The following is a 16,595-nucleotide window of genomic DNA, read 5'->3' on the forward strand; positions in this document are numbered from 1 at the left end:
CTGGGTTTCAGCATGGGGCTGAGTGGACCTGGAAGCATCCGCTGTGGATGACAGAGAACCATCGAACTTTGCATAGAGGAAGATAATTATATTGTGGGATTAATGTCACCTGTTTGTTTTTATTTGTTTAATATGGAAAAGGTAAAATTCCCTCTGCAGCTCTAAATTCCTCCTGGGCAGTGCTGGTCTGTCCTCTCCTCCCTCCACTTGGGATGAAAGTCAGGGTCATGCGGATGTTAGACAAACGCTCTGCCCCTGAGCCACACCCCTGCCCCTCACTGGGGATCCTAGGCAGGTCTCTGCCCCTGAGCCAGGCCCCAGCCCAACCTGGATAAGAACACTGAGCTGGTCCCCTCCCCAGTGGTAAAGAGCAGCCCCCTGTACTGATGTAAATGCCGCCGCTTCCCCTCTGACGCTATCCCCAGTGCGCCTTTCTCGCCGCGTTTCTCTCCTCAGTACACAGCACTCTGACATTTGATGTGTTTACTGGGTTCTCTCAGCTTCCTCCACACACACAGAGACCCATGACTCTGTTGCACACACTGAGCAACAGCTTCTGTCTGCACAGAAAGAGGAAAGTGAGGCTCAGAAATAGAATGGTGCCTGTCAGAGGAAATCTGAAGAAGTCCAGAACTGCACAGTCATAATCCCAACAGTCAGGAGTCTGTGACGTCAGAAGAGCACAGCCCAGGCCAGCCTGAGCTAATTGATCACACACTGTCTTCAAAAAAGTGTGTGTGTGTGTGTGTGTGTGTGTGTGTGTGTGTGTGTGTGTGAGAGAGAGAGAGAGAGAGGGGGGGGGTGGCATGTCGGCTCGAGATTGCAATTCCATACCTGGAAGGCAGACGGTAGGATTCCTGTCAGTTCAGGGACAGCCTGGGCTACATAATAAGCATGCTACATTTTGACACTCTGTCTTAAATATATGTATATTTGCTGTGTGTGGTGGCACACGCACGCCTTTGCTCCTGGCACTTGGGAGGCAGAAGCAGGAGGATCTCTGTGAGTGTGAGGCCAGCCTGGTCTATACCGTTAGTTCCAAGCCTACCAAGGCTATACAGTGTGACACTGTCTCAAAAATCGTGTGTGTGTGTGTGTGTGTGTGTGTGTGTGTGTGTGTGTGTGTGTGTGTGTGCGCGCGCGCACGCGCGCGCGCACAGACATGTGTTTATCATATATAAAACAAGCATGTTGTGGAGAAAGAGAAAAGAGAACAGGGTGTCACATGCTCTCCTGTGTGCTCCAGCCTAGCTGGCCCATGAGCATCTCGGGAGTAGAGGTTTGCACCCTCCCCACGGGTACACATCTACCTCACACACAGAAGAAAATGGGTCCCAGTCACCTCTCACTCCGTAAGACAAGAACCATTACTGTCACATGGCAGGCGATGGAACTGACCTGATGGTGTCCGGTCACCAGTGGGAAGCTGCTGGTGCCATGCGCCTGCCCATCCACCTGCCCTGCCCCACGTCTCACTGTCGCTTTCTCCTGCAGCATCTTGGCCACTGTCGGGACGGAGTTTGACCTACGGACACTGAGGGCGGTGCGTGTGCTGCGGCCACTCAAGCTGGTGTCTGGAATCCCAAGTGCGTGAGTCTCCATCCTTCTAGAAGGCTCTGCTTGGGGCCCCGCTCCCATCAGGGCAGGACGCCCCTCGGGTTTCCCAGGAATCAGGTCTAGGTGGTCTCTGGGAGCAAACCAGAGGCCTCACCCCTTTATTGAGCGCTTGCAGTCTACGGGAGTCATGTTCTGCACACAGTTCCCTCAGCACCCACAACCTGTTGTATAAAGGATGCCGATGCCTCAGTTTTACAGGGAGGCACATAGGCTCAGGTGTCTGAATAGTTGGATTAGGGTCACATGACAAAGAAGGGCTGAGTTAGAGTTAGCAAGTGGAACTCCGTGCCTGGGTGGTGAGCCTGTGGTGGCGACTCTTGGCACTTACTGCCTGTGAGCAGAGCACTGCAGGAAGAGCCTCTGTGCTCTCATTTCTCCGCTGTGCTTAGTTGGTGGATACCCATTGCACAGGTGAGAAGGGCAAGGCGCAGAGGAGTCCTTGACAGGTGGGTGGAATGAGCACAGGGTCTGTGCACATTCTCCTGCTCTCTTGTTCTTCAGGGATGCCTGGGCTTCACACACCACGGAGAGGGCTCAGGATTCAGCCCCAAGCCGGACGCCGGCAGAGGGCTGTTTCTACCCCACAGTCTCCCCGGATCGAAAGCAGAAAACAGTTACTCTGGGCGGCCGGGAGGTGGTTCAGATGGCAGAATGCTCACCACGCAAGCGCGAGGACCTGAGTTTGGTCACAGAGCACTCTTGTGGGGAAGCCGGGTGTGGGGTGCATGTCCGTCATTCTGGCTCTGGGACTGTGGAGGCACAGGCTCCCGGAGCGCATGGCCAGTGGGTCTGGCTGAATGGACGGGTGCCAGGCTTAGTGAGATTGGAGGCAGAGACTGGCGCTGGCCCCTAACCTCCACATACGTGCATGCGCACGCACACACAGATGATTAAACAGGTAAGGACTCCACTGTCCCTGGGAATTCTACTTGTCCAGTTTTTTGAACTCTTCGTCTCCAGAGCAGCCGCGGCGTTAGGCTCTGTGATCGTCACTGTGTTCAGTGTGTCGGCCTCACTGATCAGAGCCACTCCCACCCAGAGGTTTCTCTGGTGGGGCTGGTGTCTCTCAGTAGTAGAGTACTTGCCTAGCCATCGTGGTTTCTGGCTTCTCCCTCAGCACCATGAGAAAACTTAAAATGAAAACACGAAGAGAGATTTCTCAGCAGACCACCAGCGCGTTCCTTTTACAGGAAAAGGGGCCCATGGCCAGCTCTGCGTGCCCGCCGGCTCCTGTGTCCCATTAGGTTAAGAGCAGGGGACTTAGCTAGTACTAACAGGAGGCCCGGTGAGTAGGGTGACCGGGTATTTGCTGGTGTTAGCTTTCTGTTACTGCCACAAAACGCCCGAGATGAAGGGAGGGAACAGAAGTAAAGGCACCTGCTGGCCTGAGCGCCGTTCCTGGGACCCACATGGGGGAAGGAGAGCCGCCATTCCCACAAGTCATCCTGTGACCGGAACGTGTTCGCTGTGGCACGTGTGCTCACGTAGGTAGGTAGATAGGTAGATAGATAGATGGATGGATGGATGGATGGATGGATGGATGGATATGAAAAGGGAGGGCTGGAGAGATGGCTCAGTGGTTAAGAGCACTGCCTGCTCTTCAAGAGGACCTGGGTTCAGTTCCCACATGACTAACGCAAAAACCCTCTCCTGTTCTCCACAGACACCGCCCCGATACACTCAAACACACGCATGCAAAATACCCATATACATAAATAAAAGCAAAGGAAAAAACTGAAAAACAAAGAGGAACAGTTTGGTTTTGCTCCGTTTGGGAGGTTCAAATCCTTAGTCATGCCCCATTGCTTTGGGCCCATGGCCCCGGCAGCACATCTTGGTGAGAACTCATAGGCAGTGGCTTACCACATGGTCGCCAGAACGCAGAAAATCAAAAGCCTTAGACACAGTGACAGCATCCTCCCATGAAGCCCCACCCCTTAAAGCTCTACACCCCACTTACTCCACAGGCTGGGAACCAGGACGTTAGCTGGTGGCCTTTGGGTGGACTTATCCAAACCATCGCACTAGCCCTGGGCTCTCTGAGAGTCTGCGGTAGTCAGCCCTCTGTAACTAGAACGGAACACCCACAATAATCAACTTAGAGAAAGAAAGGTTTGCTCACCTCAGGACTGGTTTCAGCCAGTGCTCTATCTGCCCTGTTACGTTAGGCCTGTGGTGAGGCCACACCTCAAGTTGGGAGCACAAGGCAGAGCAAATCCGCTCACCTTGTGAGTTGGGGCAGCTGCTCTTGCAGAGGCCTTGAGTTCAGTTCCCGGTACCCATGTCTGGCCGCTCCCAACCTCCTGTAACTCCAGCTCGAGGCGCCCTCTTCTGGCCTGCGATGGCACTGCACTCTCCTGAACAAATTCATACACAAATGCAAACAGGTAAACATAAGAAGAAATCTTTAGGGGCTGGAGAGGCGGCTCAGCAGTTAAGAGCACTGGCTGCCCTTCCAGACGGTGGTCCTTCAGTTTCCAGCACCCACATAGAGGCTCACAGTTGTTTTTAACTCCATTCCCAGAGTATTCAGTGCCTTCTCCTGCCTCTGTGGGCACCAGGCACACAGATGGGGCACCAACAGGCTTACAAACCAAACACTTAGACACATAAAATAACAACAAATCATTTAAAAATTTAGAAAATAAAAGCACATACCTATGAAGAACACAAGGAAAGGGCCCTCACTCAGTCTGCCCTGTGCAGGCTATCCTGGTCTACAAAGCAAGCTCCAGGACAGCCAAGGCTACAGAGAGAAACCCTGTCTCAAAACAAACCAACAGTTATCTCAAGATTATTGATACAGGAAGCTATGTATAGACTATTCAGATGGCATCCACTTTATAGAGCAGACTTGGTCCATGGGAGCCTCCTGGCTACGGGAGGTCTGTACAGCACAGAGACTGGGATCAGAATTTGACCTGCTTCACAAGAAGTTACAAGTCTCATTCGGCTTCCTTCCAGAAAGGGAAAAGGGAAGAAATTGTTCTAACATTCCTTGAGCTTTAGAATTGTAGTGGGCTGGGTGGCTCAATGGGTAACGCACTTCTCCGACCAGCCTGATGACCTGACTTCAATCCCCCAGACCCACAGAAAAGTCCAGAACTGACTCAGCAAAGATGTCCTCTGACCTCCACAAATGATTACAATAAGTAATTAAATTTTTAAAAGGTTTAAAATCATGGGACTTTTCACATAGAATGAAAATGTAAACATTTTCAATTTAACCCTTTCTTGTCTCTCAAAAAATACCTAAAGCCACGTCCAGTGAGGGGAAGACACTGATGTGACTTTGTGAGGACAAGGGCTTGCCCGGGCCTGATGTGATACTCTCCACATCCAAATCTCCCATTCCAGTGACATCTCGCTGGCCACGCCCCCGGGAGCCACCTGCCCTGTTTCAATGTCTTCCTTCTCTGTGGAGTTACTCAGAACAGAGAGGCCAGTGTCGGGCAGACTCGGGTGAACCCTGACTTTGCTGTCCCTTGAGCCCACAGAGAAATCAGACCCCCTCAGCCTCCACTCCGAGTCTGTAAAATGGAGGTGATTTTTAGCGTGCAGCTGCCTCCACGGGTCATGGCTGCAAGCTGAGGAGATAAGAGGGAATCTGGTCCTCGGAGCTGGGAGTTGAGGTGCTGGCTGCAGGCCCTGCAGGGCTGCTGGTAACGGAAGGGAGCCTGGAAAGGGAAAGGTGACCCCTCTTGACTTGGGGCAGTTTAGGGAAACAGCACCCCCTTGTGGAGGAAAGCTACCGAGCGTCTCAGAAAATGGCTTAGAAAGCCCTGGCTGACTGCCCTTGGGTCCTAAAACCCCTCAAAGAGCATAGCCTAGATCACACACACTGAAGCCTTTCTGTGGGGAGGGGAAGTGGCCGCCTTCCTCTTCATCATCCCCACACCTTCCTCTTCATCATCCCCACTCTGGGATCCATGGGAGGCACTTGGCGGGGTGCTTGCTCACTGGCCGGTCTCTGTCTCCCCAGGTTTACAAGTCGTCCTGAAGTCAATCATGAAGGCGATGATTCCTCTGCTGCAGATCGGCCTACTCCTGTTTTTTGCAATCCTTATTTTTGCAATCATAGGGTTAGAATTTTATATGGGAAAATTTCATACCACCTGCTTTGAAGAGGGGACAGGTAGGTCCATACTATGGGATATGAGGTCTTTCTCAGGGGACAAAGCTCCAGAAAAGATAGGCAGAGGCACTGGTTCCCCCCCGCCCCCAGCCCTGGAAGCTGGGACTCCACAGCAATGGGCTGTTTACAGTCCACCAGAGAGAAGGCTGTGTGCCTGGCTGGGGGCCCAGGTCTTGTCAAACATGCATGGGGCCCTGGATACATCCCCAGCATGGCTAAACTGCCTGCAGGAAAGACAGAGGCCACAGTCGCTTCTGATACCTCGAGATCGTGGCTACAGTATTGTGTTTGGGGGCCCTAGAAGGCAGCCCAGAGGACAAGTGGTTTGCTTGGATGTGATCCCTGAGGCACCCCTGGGAGACATGGAGAGATGGGCTGGGGGTGTGCTCTTGAGCGGGTTTTCCTGTGAGCACAGAGCAATGCTGTGGTGTCTGGACAGCAGAGAGTATACCCCACCAAGGAGATGGCGGCAAGGCTGGATAACAGAATATGAACGAGGGAGGGTCCTGCCCTGCTCCTTCAGAACCCAGCACCTGACAGGTGGTGTCCCAGGCAATGGGAAACCTGCCTCTGACAGGATCCTGTTTCATCCAGTCAGAACCCAGCACCCAGCAGGTGCTGCCTGCCTACCCAATGCCCCATCATGCTTTAGCTAACTCCTAGGAGGCTGAGTCCAGAGGGAGCTGTGATTTGGGTCCCACAGAGGTCAGCATGGAGGTGTACCTGGGGGTCCCACAGAAGTCAGCATGGAGGTGTACCTGGGGCTCGGGTCCAACCAGCAATGTGGAAGACACATGCTGAATTCACATTTGGAGGTGCAGGCCCTTCCAGATGCATTTCCAGTTCATTCCTAGACTCCCCAAACTCGAGCTGCCTAATGCCCCAGAACCAAGAAAACTCAAACAAGAGGGGGTACCTGTGTTTCGTACTTGGACCACCTACTCCAGAGCAGGTAGTCTGGGTTTCCATAGCCAGAGGAAGAATGAGCCCCTGGGCAGAGAGGTGTGGGGCCTTGTTGGGAAAGGGAGCCAGGGAAAAGCAGAATTGTGCAGAAGTGACCTGGTACCAAGCGCACCACTAACCCCAAGCAGATCCACAGAGGATGGTGTCCTGGTCAGGTCCCAGCTGGGAACGTTGTTCTGGAAGGCCGAGGTGTCATTTCTTCTTTCTCCTGCTTCTTCTCTCCTGGGCTTGTGAAGTTTGCTCAATACGGAATGGCCTAATTATTTCTTTCTCCAATGAAGAAGGTGTTAATTGAAGCAGATTTATTTCTGCACCTGGCCTCACCCGGGCGGAAGACAGAGAGTGTGTCTATCAGCCCCAAACAGAAGAACCCAAACTTAGGACCTAGGGGCTCAGGCTGTGTGAAGTATCCAGGGTGTTTTTGTTTTTGTTTTGTTTTCCCAACCAGGGCTGGCTGGGGTCCCAGTGGGGTTGTGGGGGGACAAATGTGGGTGGAGCCATGGAGGCCAGCAGCCCGGATTCGGGAGGCAATCCAGAGCTCCCAATTAAAACTGGAAGATGTGTGAGTAAGAGACAGATACACAGACGCCCCGGCAGCAGGCTAATTTTAAAATGTATTTATAGCTGAATTTCTCCGACTCCGGATGGCTGTTTCTCGAATCAACCCTTGGAGTGCTTGGCGTCGACGCCTGGGGTTGAGGGATGGGGTCGAGCACACCTCTGGATGCTGTTGCTAAAGATAGGCAGCTCCCAGCCACAGACTCGGGGAGCCCACTTCCTGTCACCCACTGCCATCCCACACATTCACAGACTCCAAGGCAAAGTGGAGTGCTTCCTGTTTGCTAAGCTTCCAGAATCCTGCCTGAACGAGACCCTGGCTCACACACATTTCTAGGCAAGAGGCTGGTGTGCTGTCTCCATGCTTCCCACTCACAGGAGAATTGAGGGGGTGCCTGTCGGAGGCCTGAGGAGGTGGGGACACCAGAATTAACCAGGTGAACACAGAGGGGTTTGCGTGAACCAGATTTGGACTGAAAGTGGGGCAGAGAAGGTTCGAGAGACACAAGTGATCTTCCTAGGGCCTTCTGTGGAACCCCGAGCCTTAAGCTTTAATGGTTTCGCTTTCCTGTCCACACTCACTGTGTGTAGGTCTAGTGTGGTCAGCCTAGCTGTCTCCACTAGAAGCAAGGCCATTTTGTTGCCTTTGTTTATTTTATACTTTGTTGGTTTTTTTTTTTTTTTTTAGTTTTGTTTTTTGGTTGGTTTAGTCTTTGTCTTGTTTTAAGACAGTCTCACTGTATAGCCCAGGCTAGCCCGAAACCAGTCATCTTCCTCCTGGGTGCTGGGGTGACAGGTATGGATCACTCACTGCCCCGACACATTCCCTGCTGTTGACAGGACAACTCCATCTAGTGGGGGTCACGTGTGGTCCCCTTCCCCGCGGGACAGCTGGAGTGGGACATTCAAGTCAGCTGCACACAGGAAACGGATGTCTGTTGAGCGGAAACTCGCGTTTTATACACTTGGCTGTTAGTTTTCTTTTCAAGCCTGTCATCTTTGGTTTTGAGCCTTCTCAAATCAGCCATCGTAGCCGTCAGGAGGTTGAGGCAGGAGGATTCCCAAGATTTAGAGCTACACGGTGAAATTGTGGCCAGGTTGAGCCAAGTGTTCAGTGCCTCCCCATTCTCTTCAGTACCAAGGGATTTGGATGTGCCGACCTGTTCAGCTGTTCCCTGCTGCAGGCTGTGTTGGGTCTCCGTGTTAAGGAGCATGCCCTGGCACTCCTGACATGTCACAGTGTATCTCCTGGTATTGGGGAAGAAAGCTCCATTCTGTTCCTACCCTCAGGTAAGAGTAGGAACCATGTGTACCTGTCCCTCACCCCAGGGCACCGTGCATGTCATGAAGAAAAACAGTCAGCGAGGTTCTAGAACACCCAGAGGACACACATTTTATGGTGCCCTGATCTGACCATGCCGCCGACCACAGAACACCTCCCAAGAGTTAAAGACTAGAAAGATGTAGTATAGTATGATGGCTCACACAGCTGCCAGTCAAACCCCAAAGAAACCGCCACAAGTATTTGGAAACAAAGAGACATACTTCTTGTTTGTGAGAGAGACTATCTGATGTTGGGGATTTGCCTTCAAAATACATTAGCAAGTAGTCTGAGTGTGTGTTGGAGGGCAGGGGCGGACATGGGCAAGGCTGGCCCAGAGTCACTCGGTGCTGCAATCAGTGATAAATACCTGGGAAACCACCCCCGTCTCTTTCTTCCCCTCTCTCAAGTTTGTTTTTCCGGAGAAATATTTATTGGTTACCCATGGGTCAAAGGAGAAACAGTAATGGAAATTGGGAACTGTCTTAGTTAGGGTTTCGATTGCTGTGAAGAGACACCATGACCATGGCAACTCTTATAAAAGAAAACATTTAATTAAGGCTGGCTTACAGGTTCAGACGTTTAGTCCATTGTCATCATGGTGGGAAGCATGCTGGTGAGCAGGCAGACACGGTGTTGAAAATGAGCCAAGAGTTCTACATCTGGATCCACAGGCAGCAGGAAGAGAGTGGGTCCAGGATGCAGGATGTGGGTCCAGGATGCATGATGTAGGTCCAGGGAAGCAGGTTAATGGTCCAGGTATGCAGGATGTGGGTCCATGATGCAAGATGTGGTTCTAGAATTCATGATGGGGAACCAGGATGGAAGATTTGGTCCAGGATGCAGGATAGGGTCCAGATGCAGGTAATGGTGCCAGAGATGCAGGATGTGGGTCCAGGATGAAAAAGGTGGGTCTGCAAAAACTGGGCCTGGCCTGAGCTTCTAACATCTCAAAGCCCACCAGTGACACACTTCCTCCAGCAAGGCCATGCCCCCTAATAGTGCCACTCCTGGGGACCAAGCATTTGAACATGAGTCTGTGGGGACCATTCCTGTTAAAACCACCACAGGGAATATTTTCACAATAATAAATAATAACATAACAGTGTTTCTGAGGTGCAGTCAAAACTGTACTTGAAGGACAGTTTATAGCCTTAAAGAAAATGGCTCAGCTTCAACAGGTTAAGAAAGAACAGGGGCCCAGAGGTGGCGCACACCTTTAATCCCAGCACTCAAGAGGCAGAGGCAGGCGGATCTCTTGAGTTCAAGCCCATCCTGGTGTATAGAGCAAGTTCCAGGACAACCAGGACTATACAAAGAAACCCTGTCTCAAAAAAAAAAAAAGAAAAAAGAAAAGAAAAAAAAAGAAAAAGAAAACAGAATTAAACTGGTGGAAAACTGGAAAAAAACAAGAATCTGGTGCTGCAGACAAGAATTAACCAGACACTCATATTTCATCCCAATAACCACTGTAAGGTTTTCCTGCCTCTCCCTCCTACTCTCCATTTCTCTCCTTTCTAGACGACATCCAGGGTGAGTCGCCAGCTCCGTGTGGGACAGAGGAACCCGCCCGCACCTGCCCCAACGGGACCAAATGTCAGCCGTACTGGGAAGGGCCGAACAACGGCATCACTCAGTTCGACAACATCCTGTTCGCTGTGCTCACTGTTTTCCAGTGTATCACCATGGAAGGCTGGACTGATCTCCTCTACAATGTGAGTGCTGCTGGAGCACATGGGGTGACATGGGAGGGGAGTCCTGAGCTGGGTCGCCTTTGGAAAGTCCAGGGCAGAAGCTCACCGGCCTCTGGGCAAGCTCTGAGCTGTAGAAGTCCAGATAGTCCTTAGACAGAACTTCCTAATGGTGCCTCGGCCAGGTGCTAAATATGCTTTTGATGTGCAATCCTGAACTCAGCATGTGTAAAGGAGTAGGACTTTCCAGCCTGGGCAATGCCATCCAGCCCTGGGCATGCCCTTCCCATGACATATGGAGTGTATGGGAGCCAGGGGTGACTGTGAGGATATTGGTGTCCATGCTAAATTACCTGGTATCCCAAGTTCTGTGTCTAAGCTCAAATCCATGCATTTCCGTGAGATCCTGCCATGACTGGCTCGTCCCTTTACAGTACAGGACAGACACCAGGTTCTAGAAGCCAGAGTATATTGGATTTAGTCACTGTGAAACACTTGGAAAGTGGCCACTCCACAGCCGGATCTGAAAAGGCACCTGTCCTGCCCTGCCTTCCTTCTGCTCAGTCACTGTCCCTCACCGTGAGCCCTCCTGTGCCATGGCACATCTCCCCACCGCTCACTCACACCCGTGCGGTCGTCACCCCTCAGCAGCCGTCGGCCATCGGTTGCAGATCCCCTCTGACACCACAATCTGGGGCTGCTCACAGTCCCTGTGTGAAATGGGGCGGGAGCTGGACACCTCCCCGCTCTCTAAATCATGGTGTGCCAGCCTTTGCTACATTGGTGCTTCAGGTGTGGTGTAAGCTGTGTAGCTCAGGAGCGTGGGCGAGGTGTGCCGAGTATGCTCAGGGCAGACGTATGTTGATTCCTGACCGCAGACATGGAGGACCGACTGCAGGAGAAGAGCCAGATCTATCTCCTGGGCTGGGGAGATGGTTCGGTAGAGAAAGAACTTGTCTCACAAGTGTGAATTCTCACATGGATGCTGAATGTGTGTGGTGGCCTGCCGGGAGGCAGAGATGCGAACCCTGGGCAAGCTGGCCAGCCAGACTAACCAGGTTCAAGTGAGAGACCCTGTTCAATATTAGAATGTATTCAGTGTCAAGCTACAGCCTCTGCAATCACACAGGCACGAGACATGTGCATATACACATTGCACACACACTACACACACATCTTTAAAAAACCTGAATTGTCCCTCTTAGCACCATGGGGTCATTCTGCACTTTTTCCCATCACTCCTCTCTCATAACAATTTCTAGAATGTTTTTTGTGGCAAGACAGATTTCGTATTCTTTTTTTTTTTTTTTTTTTTGGTTTTTCGAGACAAGGTTTCTCTGTAGCTTTGGAGCCTGTCCTGGACTAGCTCTGTAGACCAGGCTGGCCTTGAACTCACAGAGATACACCTGCCTCTGCCTCCCAAGTGCTGGGATTATAGGCGTGTGCCACCACCGCCTGGCCAGATTTCGTATTCTTTGTGTAGCGGCATAGTATTGTGTTTTGCTGCTGCCCCGCGGTTTACATGCTCAGTCCCTCGCAGAGAAATGTCAGGGTGCCCCACCCACGACCAGATGGTGCCCTGAGCACTATTGGGTTTATCGAGCTTTTGTAGATGCAGACTGAGTCTGAAGGGTCTACGTCCCGGAAGTGGGATTACAGGGTCAAAGCTAAATTCATTTTTAGAGTTGCTTTTTTAAAAAAACAGGACGAGGATGGAAGGATGGCTCAGATGAGAAATTACTTGCCACACAAGTATGAGGACTTGAGGTTGACCCACAGAATCCATGCATAAGGCTGTAGAGCAACACCCAAAGTTGTCCTGTGACCCACACATGCATACACACACAAACACATGTACACATGCATGCAATACTCAAATGCATACATACACATATGTTGCTGTTGGGTCTTATCTGCCTCAGACATATACTTAATACACATAGGCAAACACAAGTACACGCATGCACACATGCGTATGTATACATTCAGGCACATACATCTAATACATGCACACATGCATACATATGCACACACTCGAATACACACAGGCACACACGCAACAAATACATGCATACATACATACATATACAGTCATGCATGCACATATACATACAGCAAGATAGAGATAACCAAGTATATTGCAATTCTCATAAACTATCTTTAAAACAGATTTGTGAGTTGGATGTGCTGGCACAGAGCTGTCACCTGGGCACTGGGGAGGCTGAGACAGGAGGTAGAGAGTTTGAGACCAGGCTGGGATACTTAGAGAGCGACACTGTCTCAATACAAGACCAAAGAAGGCTGGAGAGAAGGCCCAGAAGTTAAAAGTGCACAGTGTTCTTGCAGAGGACCTGGGTTCTTTCCCCAGGACCCACACTGGGTGGCTCACAACTCCCTATAACTCCAGCTCTAGGGGATCTGATGCCCTCTTATGACCTCTGAGGGAACACGTAAGATGACAGACAGACAGACAGATATAGAGAGATAGAGAAATAGGGTTTTTTCCTAAAACCGTTATGGAGCGTCAATAGCCACCTGCAGCAGCAGGTCATGAGGCAGCGGGTCACATGAGTCTCACGGTTTTGTGGCAGTGCCACATTTCAAAGACTTGGTGCAGCACTCTGAGACTCAGTGGCCCCACAGTGGCCCCTGCAGTTGATGTGGACAGAAGGGGACAGGTTATAAGTAACCGAAATCCTCAGCCTCCATGTTTGGCTCAGCCTAACACCACCTTGCTGCCCAAAATTAGAGATTCAGAAACGGCCTTGTGCGTGGGCCTGGAGAGATGGCTCGGTGGTTAAGAGCACATATACTGTTCTTCCTGAGGACCTGAGTTCAATTCCCAGTACCCACATCAGGTAGCCTACAACTGCCTGTGACCCCAGCTCCGGAGGGATCTCACACCTCTGACCTCTGTGGACTCTTGCATTCATGTGCACATATCACACACACACACACACACACACACACACACACACACACACACACACACACACACTGAAATAATAAAAATCTTTAAGACAGAAGCCTTGTGCCAAGTGTGCCACGCCTGTAATCCCAGCACTTGGGAGGCAGAAGCAGGTGCATCTCTGTGAGTTCGAGGCCAGCCTGATCTACACAGTAGCTGCAGGCCAGCCAAAGCTACATAGTGAGACTCTGTCCTAGGGAAAAGACAAAACAACAACAACAACCCAGCCCTGTGTTAAGAAGTGTTGTGTTTTGTTTTTTAATATGTGTTTTTGGTACCATCCTCCAGATGGGAAACTGAGACTTACGAGTGAGATCAGTCCGCTGAGTCTCCGGACAGTTTCGAGCAAACGGGATTCTAATCCAACACTGGCCACTGCTCCTTGCGGCCACCCCTCTCTGTCTATTCTCCATATGTGTTTCTTCTGTCCGTTAATTTGCAGATACATCCCTGTCTCTCCTCTTTCCTCTCCCCTCCTCCCGCTCTCTCCTTCTCCTCCTCTTTTCTCTCCTTCCTCTTCTCTGTGCTTTCCCCCATAAGCCTCTTTTACTCCGTTTCTTTCCCTTGGTTAATGTCAGGGAAGAAACAGTAAAGCTGCTTGCTGTCTGTTAATAGACTCACACCTCTTGACTAATGATCACAAACAGCGGGGATGAATCTGTGGCCTGAGCCTTCTCTCGTTCACAGATACTTGTCCCATTTCAAATCAGGTGATTTTGGGGGACTGCCAACCACTCATTCATCTAGCAAGCACTCATTGAATGCCAACTACATGCAGCACCCTATGAATGCCTACTGTATGCGTGTGTATTGGCAACGCCTCCTGTGTGGTGACATTTCAGGCTCTGAGGAGCTGGTGTTCTAGTGGGTGAAACAGATGACTGTGTAGATCGAAGACGGTGGGCACAGACTATTTTATGCTCGGTGTGACTCACACGGACAGAACCGGCTTGCACACCAGTCCCGTTTTCACTTTTCGGAACCTTAGTCAGTAAGAACTTGTCTTGATAGCAGGAGGGCCTGAGTCTGATTCCCAGGCAAGGTGCCCCATGCCTCAGCATTGTAGAGACAGAGATGAGAATCCTCACCTACTTGGGCAAGGCCAAGACCAGTAAGAGACCCTATCTCAAAAGAGGTGGACAACTGTCCGGATGAATGATAGCCATGGCTTCCCTCGCCCGGCCATGCACATGAACACACATATTAAAGAAAACATGTAGATGTGGTGCACTTGAGATGGTGTGAGACAGTCATATGACCTAAGGGCAGTGAGGTCGTCAAGGGTCACAGGCTATCCAAGGGTCAGGAGGAAACCCTCCCGAGAAGACCTGACGGAGGTGAGGGTAGCCCATGGGTCTTCCCAGACGGTAACCCAGCCCAGTGGAACAACCAGGACAAAATCCCAGAGGGAGGCGGGACTGCCCTGGTCCTCGTGAGCAACACTGAAGCGGCACAGTGGGAGAGGGGAAGTGAAGGAAGAGAGGGAACCGAGGAAGCCGAGGTGCTGACGGGCCTCACAGAACAACGGACTGCTGGTTATCCAAGCTGGGAGTGGATGGGGAAAGGACGCCCCCCGAAAAGTAACAACAGTCGGGAATCAATGTGTTGACACGTGTAGACTGGGCCTTTGGCCTCCCTCAGGGTCACTGCCAAACCTTGGCTCTTCGTGGTCAAATCCACCGCATCTTTATCTCAGAAACTAGGGAGTTGATTTTTTTCTTTTTTCTTTTTTTTTTAAAGATTTATTTATTTATTATGTATACAGCATGTATGACTACAGGTCAGAAGAGGGCGCCAGATCTCATTACAGATGGTTGTGAGCCACCATGTGGTTGCTGGGAATTGAACTCAGGATCTCTGGAAGAACAGTCAGTGCTCTTAACCTCTGAGCCATCTCTCCAGCCCCGATTGTTTTCTTAAACTGAGGTTTTTTTCTTTTTCCTTACATCTTTTCTGGCTTTTTTTTTTTTTCTGAATGAACCAGGCTGAAGGAAAACAGAGGGAAATAAACCATAAGGCAGAGGCACCTCAGGATTTCTCTGAGACTTAGCCATTAATTTGCCTGAAGAGTATTTACCGAGTGCTCACTAAGTGCCAGGCGCCACGCTAGACTCAGCACTGCTCATGAGTCAGCATCCTCCAGCTCTTGGGGCCACTCATTTTCACCATGAGTCAGCATCCTCCAGCTCTTGGGGCCACTCATTGTCACCATGAGACAGAGCACTGAGCGTGACCAGAAGGGACGGAGTTAAAAGCAGTCGCAAAGCAGGACGACGGGGAAGCCGTTTGCTGTGCACCTGTGTGCTGTGTTAACCTTTCCTAGGGAAACAAACAGAGGTCTCTTCACTCCAGCTAGAGAACCTAGGAGAAGCCAAAGGAGCCATTCGACCAGAGTCCGGTTTGGCAAATCAACAACATGTTTACTGGGCTTACTCACGGGTGTCTGGGTGTGGAGAAACTTACAGAAACATGAATCGGGGATTACTTACAGGGCCCGAGAACATGACATGACAGTGAGTGCCGTCAACTTCACAGAACCTGGAATCACCTAGAGACCCACCTCTAGGCATTCCTGGGAGGGACTGCCTTTGTTTTTTGTTTTCTTTTGTTTTTTCAAGACAGGGTTTCTCTGTGTAGCCCTTTCTGTCCTGGAACTCACTGGGTAGCCCAGGCTGGCCTTGAACTCACAGAGATCCTCCTGCCACTGCCTCCCAAGTGCTGGATTAAAGGTGAGCACCACCATTGCCCAGCTCAGGTGGGAGGGGGAACTGTCTTGATGATATTCTCTGAGGAAGAAAACCTCAGTGACTACCAAGGAGAATAAACCATTTCTAAGCTGGGATCCTGCACTGTATAAAAAGGGGAAACAGTTGGGTGGTGGTGGCGTACGCCTTTAATCCCAGCACTCGGGAGGCAGAGCCAGGTGGATCTCTGTGAGTTCGAGGCCAGCCTGGGCTACAGAGTGAGTTCCAGGAAAGGTACAAAAGCTACACAGAGAAACCCTGTCTTGAAAAACCAAAAAAAAAAAAGGGGGGGGACAAAGCCAGACCCAACCCCTGCCGCTCTGCTTCCTGACTGCAGTGTGGCGCCTACTCCAAGCTCTTGCCTTGACTTCCCCACAGTGAGGGACTGGACGCTGAACTTTGAGTGAAACACTTTCCCCTTGGGTTGCTTTTGTTGGGAGGTTTTGTTGTTGGTTGTTTTTTTTTTTTTTTAATCACAGTGACTATTCGCATACAACATGTTTTCCAAAACAGTGCTGTGTTGAGGATGGTCCCAACTGAGAAGCTGATTGTGGGGGTGCTGGCCTCCTCGAGGGGTTCACCACCGGGAACCTGATAG

General features: G+C 50.9%; 1 protein-coding gene across 2 annotated transcripts in view; it reads left to right on the top strand.

Moving 5' to 3' along the window:
- Cacna1a (calcium voltage-gated channel subunit alpha1 A) overlaps positions 1 to 16,595 on the top strand; it is a 328,905-nt gene that overhangs the window by 176,055 nt on the left and 136,255 nt on the right. For both annotated transcript variants that reach the window (XM_076571863.1, XM_076571864.1), the window contains 3 exons: positions 1,495 to 1,586; positions 5,600 to 5,752; positions 10,116 to 10,309. In XM_076571863.1, the coding sequence (XP_076427978.1) occupies positions 1,495 to 1,586; positions 5,600 to 5,752; positions 10,116 to 10,309 (439 nt within the window). The remainder of the gene's footprint in view (positions 1 to 1,494; positions 1,587 to 5,599; positions 5,753 to 10,115; positions 10,310 to 16,595) is intronic.

This window comes from Peromyscus maniculatus, chromosome 5 (genome assembly GCF_049852395.1).
Source record: "Peromyscus maniculatus bairdii isolate BWxNUB_F1_BW_parent chromosome 5, HU_Pman_BW_mat_3.1, whole genome shotgun sequence".
Classification (NCBI taxonomy): Eukaryota; Metazoa; Chordata; class Mammalia; order Rodentia; family Cricetidae; genus Peromyscus; species Peromyscus maniculatus.